Here is a 21,670-nt window from a genome sequence, read left to right as displayed (position 1 = left end):
ATGGAGAATTATGATAAAAAAATTTATTTATAAATCTTATTTTTTACTCACAAAACATAACGTTAATATGAAATCCCCACATAAATTATGTTAAAAAATAATTAATATTTTAATTTCTTTTTTTAAATTAGAATGTATCTCGTTATAAGTTATGCGGTGAATTGTCAATACACCAACCCATGTACAGGAAACTCGGAAATTCGGAAGGCGGAATAAGCATATGCAACCTTGATGGCAAAGAAGTTATTTTGGAGAAAAATGAAGGCTAATTTGGTCGGATAAAGCATGTAAGAACGAAAGTAAATCGTAGTATCGTACACCGACTTCCTCGTAGACTGAAGTCCCATGCCATCTGCCCATACCCTGTTCTTATGCTCTCCTCGGTACACGACAACCTTAACGTAATCCCAAACTCCCCTGATCTTCTTTCTCTCTCTCTCTCCACTCTGAAAGTGCTTATATTTTATAGGTTAGTAAATCACCTAAACTCCCTTCTTAACTTTCCTTTCCCTTGCTTGAAGAAATCAGCTCGACTTGCTTTAATGGCTAATATCTATTTTTGGTTTTTTCCAGTGTATTTCTTGTGTCGGTGATTTATGCTCGTCGAGTTGTGGTTGTGGAAGAATAAAACCAACCCTTGTGAGCAAATACAAGAAGAAGAAGACGAAGAAGAACAATAAGAGTTAAACAAAGAAAAATAACTGAAAAAGATGGTGGAAACGGGACATAACCACCAGCCACAGCAAACGCAGGCGCCTCCACCGCGCCCAGCTCTCCCTCTGGGAGGAGCAAGGGGTCCCGCTTGGCCTCCCGCTGAGCAACTGGGGCAGCTCCAGTACTGCATCCACTCCAACCCTTCATGGGGTTAGTATCTCTCTTTCTCCCTCTCCCTCCGCTTTTTTTCTTCTATCTCGCTTTGCGGTTTGATTTAGTATTTCCGCTCGAATATAATATTACCGATTCTTTTTAGCTCTGCAAAAGAAGAAAAAGGGTAAGGTTAAAATTCTCTGATCAAAAGGTTGGTGCTTTTGTTGTTATTTTTGTTGGGTGGGCTGTAATGTCCCCATCTAATGGGTGGGTTGTGAGAGGATCACACAAATTCGATTCATATACCTTATTTCTTTGTGGATTCTTCCCTTCTTAATCTTGCCTATTATTTTTTCTTTCCTAATCCTGGATTCTTGTTCTCTTTTCATCGTATTATGTTTAATTGCAAGTATAGATATGAGTGGCCTTTCAGTTAGTAATTTTTGCTCATTTTAAATTGCATCGTGTGAAATTAATTTTGGAATCTTGTCCCAAAAGTTTAAATGGAAATATGTAGATTTTATTATTTATTTTTTATGTTAACACTTCCGACTCTCAGTGGTCTAACACGTGAAATATTTAATTAAAAATAGATAATATAGAGTTATTAGGATTCGAACTTAAGACCTCTGTTCTGATATCATATGAAATCAACACTTGTTCCAAAATGTTAAGTTGATGAGAAGAGGTAATTTTATTATTTATTTTATATCTTAAACTAATTACTTTTAATCAATGTAAATATTACAGTGGAAGCATCGTTACTGGCTTTTCAGCACTACATCGTAGTGCTTGGAACTACGGTTCTGATTGCCAGTACTCTAGTGCCTCTCATGGGCGGGAGCCATGTAAGTATTTGTCCACCATATCATTTAGAGTTACTATATATATGTATATGTGTATGTATATATACACACGCCCAAACATGTTATCAAAACTCAATTTGATGGACTGCAACTTTTCTTTAATCCCAGTATTCAAAATTCACTGTTTATGCGAGCAGGGTGATAAATCCCGTGTTATTCAAACAATACTTTTTATGTCGGGACTGAACACACTGCTTCAAACGATTATTGGGACAAGGCTTCCTACAGTGATGGGTGCATCCTATGCTTTCGTCATACCAGTTTTAACGATTATCAATGATTTAAGTGATGAGGACTTCACATCTGAGCATCAGGTACGGAAAGATACAGGCAATATGTGACTAGAAAGGGAGAAAAATCATATGATAAATTTTTGCATGTCTAGTCGTTCTCTCTTCTCTTGGTAATACAAGTCATGACACTTTGCTACATCATCATTATGGAGTTCTTTTTACTTTATGGTAGTACCATTTTTGTTATCTGAATGAGCTTAGATGACATAGATTATCTGGTTATTTATTGTTTAGGAATATCGTCTGCTGCTGATCTTGTGGATGTGGTTAATTCTCTTGATTAACATGTTTAATCATGAATTCTTTTGAAAATTCTTGAATGTTGACACACGCTTATTTGTGGCCATCGTTTACTGGTTTTTCTTTCAATTTCCCTTGCAAGTTCTCTGAATTCTTAACTTGGTGATGTTATAAAGCAATTGCATGCATCTCTGTCCAGCTGATTACTAAATTTGCGGACAATTGAGGTGCATGCTTGGTGGGTTTACCATCAAATTGTGTTGCCTCATTCTCGACTTAAGTGGGTCTGGCGTTTACATGTTTTGAGTATTCAAGGCAGTGGATTGTTTGATGATTGTAATTAGGATGCTTGCAGAGGTTTGCCCACACTATGAGAACGATTCAAGGATCCCTAATTGTATCTTCCTTTGTCAACATCATTCTTGGATATAGTAAGGCATGGGGGACTTTGACAAGGTACATAATCATGATATGAAAATTTGGTTATTACTCTTTTCATCTTAAGGATTCTGGCTTAAAAATTAGTCCAATTTTTTTGGGCTCTTGTTTTTATTTGCCGTCTGTTCCCACTTTGCTTTTCTCTTCCCCAGGTTATTCAGTCCCATTGTTCTTGTACCAGGGGTTTGTCTAGTGGGCCTTGGTCTGTTCATGAGGGGCTTCCCACTGGTAATTTTGATTAAAGAGCATTCAAATAACTTGGTGGCATCGAAAATAAATTATTCTAACCAATATCTGTCCTATTGCCTATACAGCTTGCCAACTGTGTGGAGATTGGCCTGCCCATGCTTATTCTGCTGGTTGTTATCCAGCAGGTTATATATCCTTCTCAAACTAGCACCTTGATGCTAATATTCTCTCTGCAAGTCTGATTAACTGTTATGCTTTTTGGTGCAGTATTTAAAGCGCGTTCATCCTAAGGGCCATTTCATAGTTGAGAGGTTTGGGTTGCTTTTTTGTATTGGTATTGTCTGGGCTTTTGCAGCTATCCTCACTGAGGCTGGTGCTTACAACAATGTAAAAGAGCAGACTAAGAGGAGTTGCCGCACAGATCGTTCGTACCTTATACAATCTGCTCCTTGGTATGTCCAGATATGGGTTCAGAACACCATTTCAGTAGAATCATCAATTTCTGGTGCATAACCTGGTTTTTCTTCATTATAGGATTAAAATTCCTTACCCATTTCAGTGGGGTACTCCCATATTCAGAGCGAGCCATGTCTTTGCAATGATAGGGGCAGCACTTGTTACATCTGCAGAGGTTTTATCACTATCCAGAAATCACCATTTTACCACTTTGTACAGGATTTCCAAAAGCCTAGCTAGTGTTTAAACATTAGAACATTTCTCATTCATCCCTTGATGAAATGTTTATTAAACTTTTGGCAGTCAACTGGAACATTTTTTGCAGCAGCACGTCTTGCAGGTGCAACGCCCCCTCCAGCACATGTTCTCAGCCGAAGTATTGGCCTGCAGGTACAGCCATAGACTGTCATGCTTCTCTCTCTCTCTCTCTCTCTCTCTCTGTGTTGTGCGTATGTGTGTGTGATACCCCTTATGATAAATATAAGGGTAGGTGGTATATGGTATCCCACATTACTTGGGAAAGAGAAATTCTTACTCTTTATAATGTTCTAATGTGGCTCCAATTGTATCATTGACTAGTCCTTTTGAAAAATAGGCCATGTGGAATGAACTTTCCATTAAGGCATTACAAATGGTATCAAAACCTATCCCAACCAGAAATGTGGGACTTGAGCCGTACCACTACTATGGACTAACCCGACGAGGATGTCGAAAATTTAAGGAGGGTAGATTGTGATACCCCATATGATAAGAATAAGGGTAGAGTGGTGTATAAGATCCCACATTGTTTGGGAAGGAGAAGTTCTTGCTCTTTATGATATTCCAATGGGGCTCCAATTGTATCATTGACTAGTCTTTTTGGAGTATAGGCCATGTGGCTTGAGCCTTCCATTGGGGCGTTACACACACACATTCTCTCTCTCTCTCTCTCTCATTGCTGTAACAGCAGCTGAAATGAATCTGGATCTTTCATGAGCAGTTATGCTGCATATTAATGCTTTGTCTTCAAATGCAGGGTATTTTCTTGCTGCTTGAAGGCATCTTTGGTGCTGCAGTTGGTACTACAGCATCTGTGTAAGCTCTAATGATTAATCTGTTTCCGGTCTTTATTAATCTCACGACTTCAAATCTTTCCGGCAAAGGAATGGCAAAAAAAAAAAAAAAAACTCTTGGGTCCTGGAATGGTTTGGCCATTCTATGGAACTCTCTGGGGCCCTGTTGGGTGTCAGGGACCCGTCAGGGACCCATGGCTGCCTGAAATTTCCAGGTCTAGATCCTTACAGCAGAGCCAAGTCTGCAAGATCATGACACCTTGTAAAATAACTTTTATTCAGTGCTTCTGCCTTTCTATTATGTTGTATAAGAAGGTGATATCATTTGAAATTTTTCTGTGAAGTAACACTGGATAGTTAAATTAAATCCTGTGGCTGCCAGAAGATCACTGCTCATGGACTGTAGGAACATGTAGATACTTGCTTTACATACTTGTTGGGATGATATTTGCAGTGAAAATGTTGGCCTCCTTGGACTGACTCACATAGGGAGCAGAAGAGTGGTGCAGATTTCAACTGCTTTCATGATCTTCTTCTCCATATTTGGTTTGTTTTCTACTTCTACCGTGAATGCTTTACCTGTAACCTATCATCCCGGGTTTTATTCATTTCATATATAATTATGTTACCTTCATATCTTCAGGGAAATTTGGTGCCTTCTTTGCATCTATTCCTTTACCAATATTTGCTGCAATCTACTGTGTTTTATTTGGCTTTGTTGGTGAGTGATTTTCCTATCATTGGACTTAGGTCTGTTTTAATCTTGTTCATGTCTTCTTAAAGGGAAATTTGCTCTTCCGTTTTGTTTTTCACAGCTGCTGTTGGGATCTCATTAATGCAGTTCGTAAACAATAATTCCTTGAGAAACCTCTACGTTTTGGGTCTGTCCTTGTTCCTTGGAATATCTGTACCTCAATATTTTATCATGAACACCAATCAGACTAATGGAAATGGACCAGTTAGAACAGGTGGTGGATGGGTAAGTAGAATATACTTTGATGTCATTTTCCCCCTTCTTTTTGTATTTTTATACTTATTTTTGCAGTATTTAATCCTCTTTTTTGATCTCATACAATATTGACCAGCATCTTATAGGAGGTAAATTTTTCAGATGGGATGTAGAAAAGTTTGTCCAAAGTACTGATAACCGAATCTGTACCTATATTGCAGAAACATAAAATACAAATACGATACATGCACACAGATCTTGTGCTTACTCTCATTCTCTTAGGTAGGAATAGATATAAGCTGAATTGAGCCTATAGAGTTGAACCTTGAGGCAATCTACTTGCTCTTCTATATCCTGCTTAAATCTAAGAAAATCTATTTATTCCTATTCGTGCAGGTAACACAATTATCAATAATAAGATCCTTATAGTGCTTGCATTTCAATCAATAAATTAATGTAGTTTCTTCTGCCTCAACCTTCCCCAGCTGTGCTGAATTAGCTGAACATTTTATTTTGCTAGCTATTTTACGTACATACACCGGGTTTAGTTTACTGTCTTATGCATTTAATACTCAAATCGCATACAATTAAACGGCCTTGGTAAGATTGAGTGGTAATTCTAGTTTGAATCAACCTTAAGTTGAAGCCTAATTATGCTTCTCTGTGTGGTAGTTTTAGTATGATTCTACATGACTTCACATTATCTGAAATTCTTAGTTGTCGTCCTTCATACTCCATAGTTTGAATGTTTCTCCAAAAATGCTGGAAGGACTTTAGAGTAGTCCGTGTTGTGAGACAACATAAAGATGATTACATTCCAGCCAGGAAAATAAAAACTTCATGCTCCCAATTCATCACCTTAGTTAAAATGTTATGCGTTGGCCTGATTTTATGTCAATTTTGTAACTGTTGCAGTTCAACAGCATCATTAACACAATATTCTCGTCGCCACCAACTGTGGCGATAATCGTCGGGACGGTCCTTGATAACACGCTAGAGTGGAAGCACACATTTAATGACAGAGGACTGCCGTGGTGGGTTCCCTTCCAAAATAGGGATGGAGATGTGAGAAATGATGAGTTCTATCGCCTTCCTTTAAGGATAAATGAGTATATACCTACCAGATTTCTCTAAATAACTCTTACCCTCGTGTATATTATAGCTATATACTAAGGAAAAAAAACTATTGGTTTTGTTATGTGTAAAACTAGGTGTGTTCTAATTATATAAGATTGTATTGTCCACATATCGGTTTTCGATTGGCCATGTCCCTGGCTTCTTTACCTGCTACCCGACTCTCGGATGACCCTTTTTTCCGGTAGCCAAATGCATGGAACTCTTGCGCGGTTCGGCTCCTGCAGGCAGCATTGATAGAAGGGGAACTGAGGGGATTCTTTCTAATCTATGCTATGTGGAAAAGGGAAGTAACTCATAAACCAACAGATGAGCTTTGGATATGTTGCTAGGTTTGCACCTGAATTTTGGAATTCAGATACTTGTGGATCATTACTACTTGTTTTGAAATATTAGCATTTATGTATAATGTTTTCTAAATGATGGATTGGTGGCTCTTGTCATGTTTTGCATGTTTAAGAATCTCCCTAGTTATTGATTAAACAATAAGCAGCCTAGGAACCGAAAAAAGAAAAACAAACAAGTCTTTGGTCGGAGCTTCTTCATTAGAGTGCAATTTATTTATGATTCAAATTTATTTAAGCTTCTATGCCACAAACCGTTCACATGGCATGATTTGATATGTAATAATTAAATTTTAAAATATATCTTCTAAATGTTACTCCAATTACAGATTGACGCGTATACTTAAATTATTGGCATAACGCATGCTATAACTTGTTCTAGAAAAAATTTATTTAGAACTTGTGTAAAAACTTGTCACTTCACTTACCTAAAAAATTGTGATAGGTAGTTTATGCTTTATTAACAATCAAATTTGAAATGAGATGCAAATTAGATCTTATCGAAAATGCTGCAATTTTTAGTAGCCATAAGAAACTTTTACGGCCTCGATTGGTTATACAAATTATTTTATTATATTATTATAAATTTTTTAAATTTTTACATAAAATATAATAAATAATTTAATTTTTTTAAAATTTAAAAAAAAAATATTATAAAAATATTTTATTTAATTTTAAATTTTCACTAAATTTTTTTTCCCATTGCAATCAAATATTATAAGAGTGCTGCTAGGGTGCTGCTCACTAGTCACTTGCATTTCCCCTAGGTAAAATTCACTTTTTATTTAGTTTATTTTTAATTTTTTATTCATATTTTTTTTAACATTTCCAAACATTTTTTAAAAATATAAAAAAAAAAGGCAATACACTAATAGTCATTTTCTTAATCAGTAAGCAAAAAAAAAAAAAAAAAATTAAATATATGAGCGGTCAAAACAAGAGAGTAAAATAGAGGAGGTATAACAACATTATTCATATTATATATAATTATGCCAATAGGATGAGTGGAGCTAATCTTGCCGGACGGATGTCCCACTTAGCTGCAAAATACATTAGGTTCCATCTGTATCTACCTTTTCATGAATATTCCCGGCCATTTTCCATTTTATGAATCATCGCCTGATGAAGTCATTGTGCATTATGCTTTATCTACTTCAGAAAACAAACAAGAACAGACCTAAGATTCATTAAAACAATGAATAATTTAGGGCATAAATACCCATATCAAACAGAAGATTACAAACAAAAAATAATAAGTGTAAAAAACCCATCAGTATTCAAGAAGTAATCACGCAGTATCTTTGACTGCTCATTAGATGAGTTGAGATAAAAGTTAAAAGTTGAATAAAATATTATTAGAATATATTTTTTTAATGTTATTTTTGTTTTAAGATTTGAAAAAATTAAGTTATTTATTTTATTTTGTATAGAAATTTGAAAAAAATTATAATAATTAAATGAGATAAGATGAGATAAGAATAGTTATGAAAACAAACCGAATATTACATACCAATCTTATAAATCTAATAATATATTAGAAAATCAATAAATTCAATCATTTAATATATGAAAAATGATGTATGCACAATCTTTTTTGTTTTTTTTTTTATATATTTATATTTTAAATGAGAAATATTATGATAAAATAATTACTTATAAAAGTAAGATTATTTTATAAAAACATGCCCATTTTAAGACATGGTTATATATATAGAATGTTGTAAAAAAGGTTGAATATGTATCTTAATTTAAAAGATAAATTTTAAAATTTAAATATTATAAATTAAATTTTACTTTTTAACTATATAGATAAGACGGACAGAGTGCTCTAATCAACCGCGGACAGCAATGCTTAAACGCGTCGTGGACGTGAAGTTTGAACGACAAGATGTTTGCAGATATTCGCATTTGAAACCGACAAGAAATAAAGCTACTTGATTGCATGCAGATGAATCCAGACTCCGCGACGAAGGGCTCCACACGTTTCTTTGGCAGATCTCTCTATCCGCGTTCTTGCTCTTCTCGGTGAGAATCAATGCATATCATATGCAGGAATTAGACTCGTGTCCCACCCACACCAGTGTATCCGCTGGTGGACTAGCATGGCCTGAGCCGCTTATATGCCACCCAGGCGTACCTTGGCTTAGCGTGTATGGTGTATGACCTAAGCAATATCTATCATATACAGTCATGAAATATACATATATTGTATAATTTGTTTTAAAAAAAAGTAGAATCTATTATTAAAAAATTAATTTTTTATATGAATTTTATATTTTTACTATTTTTTTAAACATATTGTATAACGCTTGTATACTCTATAATTACAAATATTATTTCTGTTTATTGTTGCCTATTTTGCAAGTCCTAACTCCTAAGCGCGCCTTACACATCCTAAAGATGTCTGGTACGAAGATCCTTACTTTGATTAACAGTTCTCAGCTCATACAATCCAATATCAATAGAAAGAGTGACATTAATCTTATCACGTTCACTCATTTAATGGCCAGTATCTTCAAGGCCAAGAAACTTCCTCTTCGCATACAACATGCATGACGCAATGATTGCAGCTAGCAGAGAATTTGATGGATTCCTAATCTGTGGAAACTCTCTCATGTCAATCTTCTTTAGTCTTTGCAGTTTACAAATGCTAATTTTCAAGAAGACGTGCCAAATTAACACATTGAACAATGTCAATTGTCAAGGTATTTGAACCATAATAGAACACAAATACCATGGGGAAGCATCCTTAGCAAGCGGGGCGGGTTGCGAAGAGGGTGGCTACCTGCCGCCGACGTACGTGTCACAACAAATTAAAAAAAAAATGCAAAACTAAAAACATTTAAAAACAAGTAAAAATAAAGAAAAATAACAATAAATGAAATTAAACATCACTAGGGGGTCCCCACTTTCTCATTGCTACCACTACCACTCGTCTCTTCAACAGTAGTAACAGGGTGGGTGCCTAAATTTTGTTCTTTAGTTTTTTAATTTAAATTATTTTCTTAATTATTAAAGTTTTTTCTTTATTTTTTTATTGTCTGAATTTTAATTTTTGGTTTTTGATTTTTTTTTTTCACTTGTGCACTATATACATGGCTAATTAGTATATATTATATGATGCATGTTGTGCATTTTTATTGGCGATGATGTAGCTTATGAGCTACGTGATGCAATGACTTTGGTTCGCATTATTGGATCTGACAAATGTGTAACAGAAGTATCCAAACTACCAAAATTGATAGTACGAGGATAAAAAGTTAGAAATTAGAGTTTTGGGACCATTAATATGTCTAAATTGGCCAAACCATAGTTACCATTTTAATATTTAACCCTTATAAATATTAAGTATTTTGTAAGCAATTAGCTCAAATTCCTTTAAAACAATTAAAGAAACCATTCATTAATTAGCTCAAAATTTATTTCAATAATAAGTTAGAACTTAATTAGTACTTGAATAAAAACTAAAAGACTAGAATTTGACCACCCAACAGTCAAGACAATCCAAATATCCTAGCTTTTCCCAAGTGATTATGAATGGTCATCGAATTTTTTTTTCTTTTTTTTTTTTTAAATGAAACTGATCTTTATTGCAAACTGAAGACTTACAACATCTCACTAATAACAGTAGACTGAATACATTGAGAAAAATCTTCCAAAACATACACGTCTTCATCAAGATTAATAGCATCTCTAGCTAGATAATGAGCAGACATATTTGCACCTCCATTAGTGTGGATCATTGACCAACTAGCAAAGGAATTTAGGATTTTTCTTGCATCCTCGATCAATAAGCCCCCTAAACTCCAATCTGGATTAACATTATTCAAAATATTAACTATCTGCAGCGCATCCCCCTCGAGAATGATCTGTCTAAGACCAATTTCTTTACAAAAAATAATTGCTACCAATAGTGCATATGGTTATGTAGTGAAAGAATTTTTAGTCAGTTTTCTAGGAGCTCTAAGAGTGCCAAGAACCTAGCCCTTAAAGTCCCTAGCAATCACAACAATGCCAATTCTGCTATTTGCATGCTTAGTAGCTGCATCCCAATTTAGCTTATAAGTTCCCTTTGTTGGTTTATGCTATTGGAGTGGTGATTGAACCAAACTAGTTGACTCCTTTTGGGGCAAGTTAGTAGAGTTTTTAAACAACAACATCTCATCTCTTGCATTCCTGAGAAGAAAGGTTGGGTGCTTGAAGCCTTTCCCATGTGTGAATTCATTTCTTCTTGCCCATATTAGCCTAGTGGTCACAGCAGCCTTCTCAAGCTCATCCTGCTCCAAGATTTTAACCATTTGGTTCCAAACATTCATAAAATACTCACTATGGCACACCATTTTTTGAATTTTTTTACAACTTTGACTCTAGACATCTTTAGCAATTCCACAATCCCTTAGAACATGTCTCGAAGTTTCTAACTCCAATCCACATATAGGACACACACCATCCTCTGCCACTCTTCTCTTCACTAATTTATAAAGAGTGGGAAGTATTTCACTACAAGCCCTCCAAGTGAACATTTTCACAGCATTAGGTACCGTCATTTTTCAAATAGCTTTCCAAACTCCCTGATTCCTCCTCTCATTTGATGATTCACCTTCATCACTGGTCTCAAGTTCTCTGTGGAGGTGATAGACACTCTTAACATAGAAAATCTCATTTTTAGTATGGATCCACACAAGCTTGTATTCCCTATCTTCCAAGGCTAATTGGAATGGACTTGATCAAATCCACTTGCTGAGAAGAAAATAAACGTTGTAAAGAGTCTTCTTTACATGTTTTCATCTCAGAGTATATTAAATTAGCCATCAATTCATAATTCTCAAGATCCATTCTAAGTGTTACAACTCTATAGGAATGTGATCTTCGTATCCACTTATCTTTCCAATTTTTCACTCTTTGACCATTGCCAATTCTCCAAAACAGGCCTTTCTTTAGTAGCTTCAAACCAGCAAAAATGCTCCTCCAAGCATAAGAAGGTTCATACCCTAGTTTAGCTCCCAACATATCCACATTGTTGAAATATTTATGCTTGAAGATTTGTGCAAGGAGAGAGGTGGGATTCTGAATCATCCTCCAGCTTTGTTTGGAAAGCATGACAATATTAAAACTCCTTAAGTCTCTAAAGTCCAAACCACCTTTATCCTTGGAATGGCTCACTTGGTTTCATTTAACCCATTGAATCTTCGAGTGATCTTTATTATAGCCCCCACAAGAATTTTTTCAAGACCTTATTAAGCCTTTGGGTAATTGAGAGAGGAAGAAGAAAGATTCTCATAGAGTATGTAGGAATTGCTTTAAGTACAGCCTTCAGAAGCACCTCTTTACCAACAACTGAAAAGAATTTTGTTTTCCAATTTGAAATCCTAGCCCAGGTTCTGTCAATAAGAGAATGGAAAAATTTTGATTTTCCCACCACAACAGGTAGCCCAAGGTACTTCTCAAAAGAACTAGAAGATTTCACCCCAACAATGCTTAAAATAGTCCTCTTAGTAACTTTAGGATTATTCCTGCTGAAAAAGATTGAGGTATTCTCTTTGTTTAGTACATGTCCTGAAGCCTATTCATAAATCTCTAGGATCTGAGACATTCTGCACCATTCATAAGCATTAGCCTTACAAAAGAGGAGGCTGTCATTTGCAAAAAATAAGTGGTTGATGCTAATAGGGCCTTTTCCAATAGGGACCCTAGTAATACTGCCACAGGCTTTAGCCTTAAATAATAGAGAAGACAAGGCTTCTGCACAAATAATAAACATGTAGGGAGAGAGTAGATCTCCTTGTCTTAGTCCCCTAGATGGAATGAATGCTTCTTGGGGCTCTCCATTGATCAATATTGAATAAGACACTGATGTGATGCATGACATTATGAGAGAGATCCATCTTTGATTAAAGCCGAGTCTGAGCATCACTACTTCAAGAAAACTCCATTCAACTCGGTCATAAGCTGTACTCATGTCAAACTTAAGTGCCATATAGCCTGTTTTCCCTTTCATCCGAGAGTTCATTGTATGAAGAGTCTCATAAGCTACTAGAATGTTGTCAGTTATAAGCCCTCCTAGAACAAAAGCACTTTGATTCAAGGAAATGATCTCATGTAGAGCAGATTTAAGCCTATTAGCCAGTGTTTTAGAAACTATTTTATAAATCACATTGCACAAGCTAATGGGCCAATAATTAGCCAGTCTCTTTGGTTCCTTATTTTGGGAATAAGGGTAATGAAAGTACACCTTTAAGAGGCCCACCCTGGTTGAGTATATGGAGAGTGTAGTTACAAATATCCTTCCCAACTACATCCCTCTGACTTTGGTAGAACTGAGCTGGAAATCCATCAGGACCTGGGGAGCCCAGTGGATTCATTTGAAAAATAGCCTCCTTAACTTCCACTTCAGTGAGCTGCATCATTGGTCTTAGATTCATTTCATTAGTGACCTTGGTGACCATTCCATGCAGGCATCTCTTAGTTTCAGTAGGTGGTAAAAAAATTAGAGAAAAAACCTATGAAGACATTATCGGTTTGATCCTGCTTAGTAAACAAGACTCCATTTTGATCCATGGTGCTTTTGATGGCATTTGTTTTCCTTCATTGGCTGGCTTGCATGTGGAAAAATTTTGTATTTCTGTCACATGTTGCAGCCAATGCTACTTGGCTCGTTGCCTCCATCTTGTTTCCTCTTCAGCTAGTGATTGTTCCACCTCTTGTTGTAACTTCTAAACTTTCTGAATGTGATCTCTAATTCCATGCTCTTGAAGTTCTCCAATTTTAGTCAAGCCCTTGCTGATTACTCGTGAGTCTTGTTTGTTCCTTCCCAAATTCCACTTCAGGAGAGCAACCTGGTTGTTTGCTAGTTTGATCCTTAAAATGGAGGCCCCATCATCCCTTACTGTCCCTTTGCACCAAGCTGTTTCAACTGTCATAAAGCAGTTCTCCCTTAATGCCAACCTGCTTCATTTCTGAAGGTAGCATGTGTCCTCCTTCTTCTTGTAGAACTCTTGAGCATGATGATATGGAGAGGAGAATGATCAGACTTGACTGCAGGCAGCACATTACACATAGCATCTGGGAACATATCCTGCCATTCTTGGTTTTCCATGGCTCTATCAATTCTCTCTTTTGTAAATTCCTACCATGCTTGCTATTAGACCATGTGAACTTTTGACTTGAGGTATATAGATAATTAAAAGAGCAAAATTCAATAGCTTGTCTAAAATATTCCATCTATTTATAAGGTCAATATGCTACTCCAAACTTCTCACTCTGGCAAGTTATCTCATTAAAATCCCCTGTGCAGATCCAAGCCATAGGTGGTGATGGTATGAGATGGTTCAGAACCTTTCGACTTTCTTCCCTCTTTAAATTGTTTGGATGACCATAGAACCCTGTGAACATCCAAATGGGTCCATTCTTAATCTCCTGAACTGTTGCACTGATATGACATCTAGTATAGTTGCAAATAGTGACAATCCAGTCAGATCTCCATGATAGAGCAAGTTCACCACTGCAGCCCACACTTTCAACAGTAAGACAACTATCAAAGTTCAAAGTTCTTTTTACTTCTTCTATACGATTCTTAGAACATTTGGTTTCCACCAGGAAGACCATGTTGGGGCACTTTTCCTTGGTCAAAAGACTAAGTAATCTGACTGTCCGAAGGTTCTCAAGCTTTCGGCAATTCCAACTTAATAGACTCATTGATGTTGGTAGGGCTAAAACCAGCCTCTACCAATATATTGATAACCTGCTCATCCTCATCCAGCAAACATTTACTTTTCTTAGCACCATAAATATTTCCATTCCCCCCTCTTCTCACCCTTTTGCTCCAAAGCTTAGGACTCACCTGATTTGCAGATCCTATGATCTTGGTTGTGTAAGTATCAAGATTCTTAGCTTGTTTGTCACATGCCCTCCTTTTCTATTTTGTAACCTTATCTGAACTGGTCATGTTTTGGTCATTCTCCTTAATAGTGCTCATCTCACTTGTGTTTAGTTGAGGGATCTTATTCTGGTTACCTACCTGACCATTTTCCATATAGGTATCACTAGATTTCGAATTCTCCTTGATTAAAAGGCCTTCATCTTCTTGTGATGGCTCCTCAATTAAAGCTCTACCTTCCTTATTGGATATTTGATCATTGACTCCTACCAACTCCTATCTATGGAAAGTTTCCTGATTATCTCCTGACTTCTTGGGATTATCCCCCGATTCTGCCACCTCTTTTGCTCTGCTTGCTTCCTTTCCATAATTGGCTTGGTCCCTACCACTTCATCATCTTCCCCATGCAGGTTTGAGGTTTGAGAGCTTTTCTCCTCCTTGACTCCATAGCCATTATGACTGTTTTTAGTCATTTCTCTTGAGTTTGGGGCTTTGAACCACACCCCATACTGATACTTAATGCTGCCATGCATAGATATTGAATCGGAATATACTAAACAACCATTCTCCCCATGCTTTATAATACCACACTTGAAACAAAAAGGTGGTAGTCTCTCAAACAAGAAAAGAAATCTAAACTTTTCTTCCATTCATGTTTAGAAGGATGCCTCTCATAAGAGGTTTGTTGATATTGATAGAGACTTTCACCCTTAGATAAGGCCCCTATTCGATGCCCTCTTCATCAATATCAACTTTTACCACCTCGCCACTCATTCTGCCAATCTACACACCTACATCTCTAGTCATGCCTCCAAGAGGTATATTATGGATTTGAATCCACAAGAATTCCTTGTTACACACTATATCTTTTGGAGTAGATCGAACTACCATCAAAAGTGTTAAGGCATAGTAGGTTTCAATCAAAACACCATGGCCTGCCTCTTTGGACTTTTTGCAAGTCTTCTTCATTATGAAACTCAAAGAGAAACATGTTGGCACCAACTTCTCTAAACAACACTCCTCCCTTTGGTTTCCATACCTTTAACATCGTGGCCTTGAAAGCTTCCCTGTTGATAGATATGTCTGAGACAACCAGACCTATCAAACTTTGTTTTCCTTGTCTCCTAACCACTACATCAGCACTAATGTCGAAAGAGATCTCCTTTTGTTCAGCCTTAGTCAATCTAAAACTACCCCCACTTCTCCAGGATTTTGTTTGCCATGATATTTTCTACTACTTTTAGCAAAAGCCAAAAGCCTGTACTCCCTCCTAAGTCAAAAGACTAGTAGACAAACCTTGCCTACAACAAGAGACAAAACTCCTCAGCGAGAGCTAGGAGACAAACTAATCAAATTAAGTGAGTGATAATTTCAGTTAAATGTGGGCAGATAGACTCTCATATTCTTCCTCCAACGTTGGATTGAACTTAATTTCATGGCCAAGATCCTTAGAATTAGATGGCATAAGGCCTAGTTTCCAAATGGGAAAACCAGATTCGAACCCCCCACTCCTGTACTAAAAAAAAAAAAAAAAAAACTTAATTTCATGGGTTTAAAAAAATATATTTATTATGATATAGATAAATTGAAATCATTAATATTTTTATAATTATTTCATAACAATTGATGATTAAAGTCTTTAGTATCTTTTGGAAAATTTTATTTCTTTGCTTTAAAATTCATATATAAATGAGGCCAGCATGCAGCATGTAATCTGTAGTACTAGTAAGAGTTAATTAGAGTACTCACTTCATATGTTTATGATCTCACTCTCACTAATAAAAGTTCTAAACAATAATAATGCAATTAAGATTACAATAATTTAAGATATTTTCTTAATTTTTACATAAATGTAACAAGATCATGTCAGAATTTATTTGAGTCAATTATTTAGGCGCATGCAATTCATGATGGAGTTTTAGCGCGCAAGTTGATTTATATATGCTTGTTTGTTTCTCATTTGTCGTGACAGAAAGTTGCAGACAACCCTTAAATTCAATTCACTTTCTTATCTCTAATCTTTTTTTCTTTATCTTCTTATCACAAATAAATAAATAGAAATTTTCTAATGAAATTCCTAATCTTTGAGTCCTTTGTATATCACCCTGATCAGCCTATTTCTTTAGATTAGCTCCTATTAGGCTTAGAGTTTATTTAAAGCGGACCCCAAAACAATTATAAATGTCGTTAGTGAATTTTTCAGGTAACATCAAATATTTAATAAATATTATTATATTTATTTTATTTTACTTTATGATCTTATATTCAAGTAGAAGTTAGCTAACAATTCTAAGATACCCAGTTCTGATGTAATCTATCTACGTCAGTGAGCTATTTTCTAATAAATATTTCTTTGTTTGACTTAAATGATTGAATTCAAAAGGAAGAAAAATGGGCACCCGATGTATCTTCATGTGGACCTACTATATATATATATATATATATATATATATATATATATGGGAAAAGGAAAATATTACTCTTATTGCTAGTTTCTACCGTTAGTTTTTACCGTTATGAATTTTTTATTATTATTATTATTTTTACTTAATGATTAAGTAAGTATTTTTTAATAATATTATAATTTTTTATTTTTTAAAATATATTTAAATGTGTTAAAAAAATACATATAAAAAAATACAAAAAAAAAGAAACTCATTCCAAAAGACTAACGGGAGCCCGGCCCAGCGGGAGCTCCCATCGGTGGGAGTAGCACCGCTCATGGGAAAATCTTAGATAGTTAATTTGTAGGTGAAAAGTATATATATATATATATATACACACAAATACACATACATATACATATATAATCTTTCAGAGAAGAAAAAAGCAATTAAAAAAGAAAAAGAGTTTTGTTCTAATCAATTTGATATAAGACGTTAAGATTTGATTAGTTAAGGATATTTGAGCTCCAATTTGTGGCGATCCTTAGTCGCTGCAAAGAGTCTAAAAATCGCTGCAAAGCATCATTTGCAATGAAAAAAGGTACACTACAGAGTGGACGCAAAAGATCCGTCGCAAAAGATGCAAAAGAGCTTCAATTGTAGGATCAAGATAAATTGAGATCATCGTCTCTAATTTTTCACTTAAATTAAATGGTCTAATTTAGAGAAAAATAGAGACTAGTGATAAACACATAAGGTGACTTAATGCAATATTTAATAATATTGCATGTAAAAGATTTAGTGCAATTAATATTATAAATCTCATATAAGTATTTAATGTAGTGCTTGTCTATCTCTATCCGAATTGAATTATTTGATTTAGGTAGAGAATTACATAAAATTATATCTGATCGATCTGTCAAATCAAGCAAATCGTGAAGAACTTGCCCAAATTAAGTAGCTGATCAATAAAGAGAGTATTTAGTAGTTTTGGGTACACTTTTGCATGCCATATATCATCTTGGTGTAACATATATATCAGGGTACAACTAATTAAGTTTATTAACTTGTTTCATCTTTATTTCTTTGATTGTTTGGGATAAATGCATGGATCGTTGATCATCAATTGAATGGAGGAACACGAGATGCCAAATTATTTATGAGCAAAGAAAGATTATCAAGCTTCTTGTCAAGCAGCTGCATTATAAGATCGTCTTCATCACTCAGTGCAGAGTGGCAGAAGTTGTTGGAATTCATGATCTGATTCTCCATATCCCTCAAGGAATGTTCCGTCGTTACATGTCTCTTCGTAGGGTCAGTACTGGTCATCCTCAAACCCTCGAGTGTTATAGCTAGGGTTGTTAAGCCATCACTCAAACCCTCCTCGCATTTCTTCAGGTCGCCATTGAGAGAGGCGTATACCCTAACACTCTTGAGCTTCGGAACTAAATGGATGAATTTTCTGACAGAATGGACCTCTTCGATGGTTATGGTCGTGACATCTCGATCTGAGAGATTACCAATGCTGTTAATGGTGCAGCTGTTTGGCTCGAGCTTGCAGGAGTTGTCTGCATGTGCATGATCAATTGCAAGAAGTAAAAGGGTAGCTAGAATTAGGGTTTGAATTGCCATTTTTTTTATTGTTTTTCCAGCTGATCGAGATATAATGAGGATGATCAATCTTAGACTCTATTTATATACCAAGATTAGGTGTATTAAAAGGAGGTTAAGATCATCATCAGGTACTTTTGGTGTGTTCTGAATTTGTTTGAGTGCCGGAACAGATATGATTAATGCATGCTTATTAGTTCTTGTTACAACAACGTCTCCTACACCCCTTTAATTTTGCTTTACGTCCCAAACTACTACTACTTTTAGCCTTGATTTATTTTGTGAGGAAGTAGTTCAGCATGTTTGCAGTCTTGGGAAGTCAAACAAATTAATTAAGCTCCGGTTTGGATTGAAAACGAATTTTATTTCAATTCATCTCATCTTATCATTACAATTTTTTCAAATTTTCACACAAAATATAATAAACAATTCAACTTTTTCAAATCCAAAAATATTAATAATATTAAAAAATAATATTCTAATAATATTTTATTCAACCCATTTAAAATTATCTCAACTCATCTCTGAATCCAAACGGATTTGTGTTCCAAATAATGCCTTCATTTTCTTTTCCGAGTTGCAGGACTAAGCTCATACCTTAAAAATCATCTTGTAAAGGGTGCAAGCGAGAGCAAGACGGGACTTTTACCCAAATATCTTTATCTAAGAATGCAAAGAACATGCATGGGATGGGAGTTCTTCGATTACCAGTACCTCAACAACAATCAAATGTCAAGTACTGTATATATCTTCCTATTGCTGGGACTCTCACATGAGTACTAGATCACCATTCAAAACGATCCGATCAATTGATTGCACTAACAATTAATAAAAAACCATAAACCTAACCGCATCACAAAATATATATTTTATGACGGTTAAACAGTAAACCGACGCAATATCTATTTGGTGATGTGATTTTTATATCGGTTAGGTGACGATGTTTTTTTCCTTCAAGTAATATATTTAGTATCGGTTTTTTTCTTTCTTTTTTTTGCAAAGGTTTCATCCGTCACAAAAAGTCCAACGTGTTGTAATGTAAGTTTCGTTTCTCAAATTATATTATATATTATTATTGGTATTAGTATTATTATTATTATTATTATTATTATTATTTTAGGATGAAGTAAAAAAAATTAAAAAAATCATGATAATGTAGAGTTAGTAAATGGCACAAGAGTTCAAGGATTTCTCTTCAAAAGCAATCTGCAAGAAGGTCCAGCCAATATCTTGAACGAGTCAAAAAAGAAAATTATGGCCACATAAAATATATTGACCTCAAAAGTTCTTAGGAGACCATGCACTATCCATGCCTGTTATCATTGCTTTTACTAAACAAATTAGTCTCATGGGTTAGTGGATTAACAGATTAGTAGTCTCATTTACTAAACAAATTCATGCGTTGGTTACCCCACCAAATTGGTCAAAGAATCCCATTGAAAAATAAAAATTATGCAATTCAGTATATACCGACTTTAATTTAAATATAAAGACTTATTAAAAATAGAGAATTTATATTTGGAGTTGAAGATTAAAAAAAAAAAAAAAATACTGCAAATATTTTAAGTGGGAGGTAAATGATAACTTATAATCGATAATGAGTCATGCTACTTACAAGCCGATATGAATGATATATCATTCACAATACCATCAACATGGCAGTATTTGATCTGTAAGATATTTAAATTTTAAATTTTCTCTTATAAATCAAATCATGTCATGTCATGTTAGCAGTGTAAAATATGTTTTGCACATCGACTTACAAATAGAATTTTTCATAAATAATATTATGATTTTGAGTATTTTAAGTAGTGACAAGAGACCAATAAGATCAACAAAGGCTATTTATAACCTTAACCCTCATTGGCTAATATATGTTATATGTCATTGTTTTCCCACTTCAAATAAAATATTAGATCTTCCCAAAAGGATGAGTGGACTTAGAAAAAATATATTAGGTCCAATAATCACCCTTTTGAACATTTCCCATTTTCAATTTTTGTATCATCATCTTGATGAGGTCATTGTAGAAGCTTAATCTATCTCAGAAGACAAACAAGAATAGACCACTAAATTTGACAAAAACAATGAATAATCTAGGGCACATTGGTAGTCTGATACCAAACAAAAAAGAAAATGCCAAAGGGTCTTTCACTCTCTCTTTCCGCGTTGTTGCTTTTTTTAAAGATAATGATAATACGTAGAGGAACCCTGTCCCACACAGACAGAAATCCATCTTATAATGAGGAGAAAGATGCCATAATTAATGGGTGCTCCCTCAACTTTGAAAAAAAAACTTGCTAGTGCTATGTAGGGAAGTGATATGCTTCCGAATATCCAGTCTTAACTTTTACCATTTGTTTGTTATTTTCACAGATGAGATGAATTGAGATTAAAGTTAAAAATTGAATAAAATATTATTAAAATATATTATTTTAATATTATTTTTATTTTGATATTTGAAAAGGCTGAATTGTTTATTTTATTTTATTTGAAAATTTTAAAAAAATTGTAATGATTAGATGAGATAAGTTGAGATGAGTGATGAAAATAAACAAAGCTTAAAACTCCAACTATAGTTTGAAGTTTTAGTCACCCTTTTAATGTTTGACTAGTCGATCCGACTAATCCTTCCCGGCCAAGCCATACATCATACATCATTAGCCTAACGTAGATGATGTATATCTATACTTTCAACTTTGATCGTTTTGGTCCTAGTATGAACTTATTGTTAACAATCCATTAAATATGATACTTCGGACCTTTTGATGCCGGTGTGACTTAGGTGGTGACCTAGATCTCACCTAGGTCGCAAGATCTAGCCAGGCGCCCACCAAGGTGTCACCTTTAAATGCAAACTTTCATTTTATTTGGTTGTTGAATCAAACTCAACTCGTCTCAAACCAATCATTAATGGAACCCACTACTTTTTTAACTCTCCATTAAAAAAAGTTAAACTCATCTCAACTTAATTCATATATTTCAACTTAAAAAGTTAAATCTATCTCAACCTAAAAAAGTTAAACTCATC

General features: G+C 34.9%; 1 protein-coding gene and 1 long non-coding RNA gene across 2 annotated transcripts; one reads left to right on the top strand and one right to left on the bottom strand.

Annotated features, from left to right (window-relative positions):
• Positions 1 to 323: 323 nt before the first annotated feature.
• Positions 324 to 6,844, top strand: LOC121242750 (nucleobase-ascorbate transporter 3-like). Its single transcript, XM_041140696.1, has 14 exons — positions 324 to 864; positions 1,558 to 1,655; positions 1,811 to 1,987; positions 2,562 to 2,662; positions 2,797 to 2,872; positions 2,959 to 3,018; positions 3,101 to 3,285; positions 3,368 to 3,464; positions 3,593 to 3,679; positions 4,305 to 4,363; positions 4,796 to 4,887; positions 4,985 to 5,062; positions 5,157 to 5,320; positions 6,206 to 6,844. The coding sequence occupies exons 1-14, from the start codon at positions 711 to 713 to the stop codon at positions 6,422 to 6,424; spliced, it is 1,647 nt and encodes a 548-aa protein (XP_040996630.1). The 5' UTR covers positions 324 to 710; the 3' UTR covers positions 6,425 to 6,844.
• On the bottom strand, positions 5,756 to 6,154 carry LOC121242751. Its single transcript, XR_005935957.1, has 2 exons — positions 5,990 to 6,154; positions 5,756 to 5,946 (listed from the first exon to the last, which is right to left on the bottom strand). It is a non-coding gene; the product is annotated as an uncharacterized LOC121242751 (long non-coding RNA).
• Positions 6,845 to 21,670: the final 14,826 nt, after the last annotated feature.

This window comes from Juglans microcarpa x Juglans regia, chromosome 8D, assembly GCF_004785595.1.
Source record: "Juglans microcarpa x Juglans regia isolate MS1-56 chromosome 8D, Jm3101_v1.0, whole genome shotgun sequence".
NCBI classification, from domain to species: Eukaryota; Viridiplantae; Streptophyta; class Magnoliopsida; order Fagales; family Juglandaceae; genus Juglans; species Juglans microcarpa x Juglans regia.
Note: the sequence above shows the minus strand (reverse complement) of the source record. Positions and strands in the feature narration are given on the sequence as shown.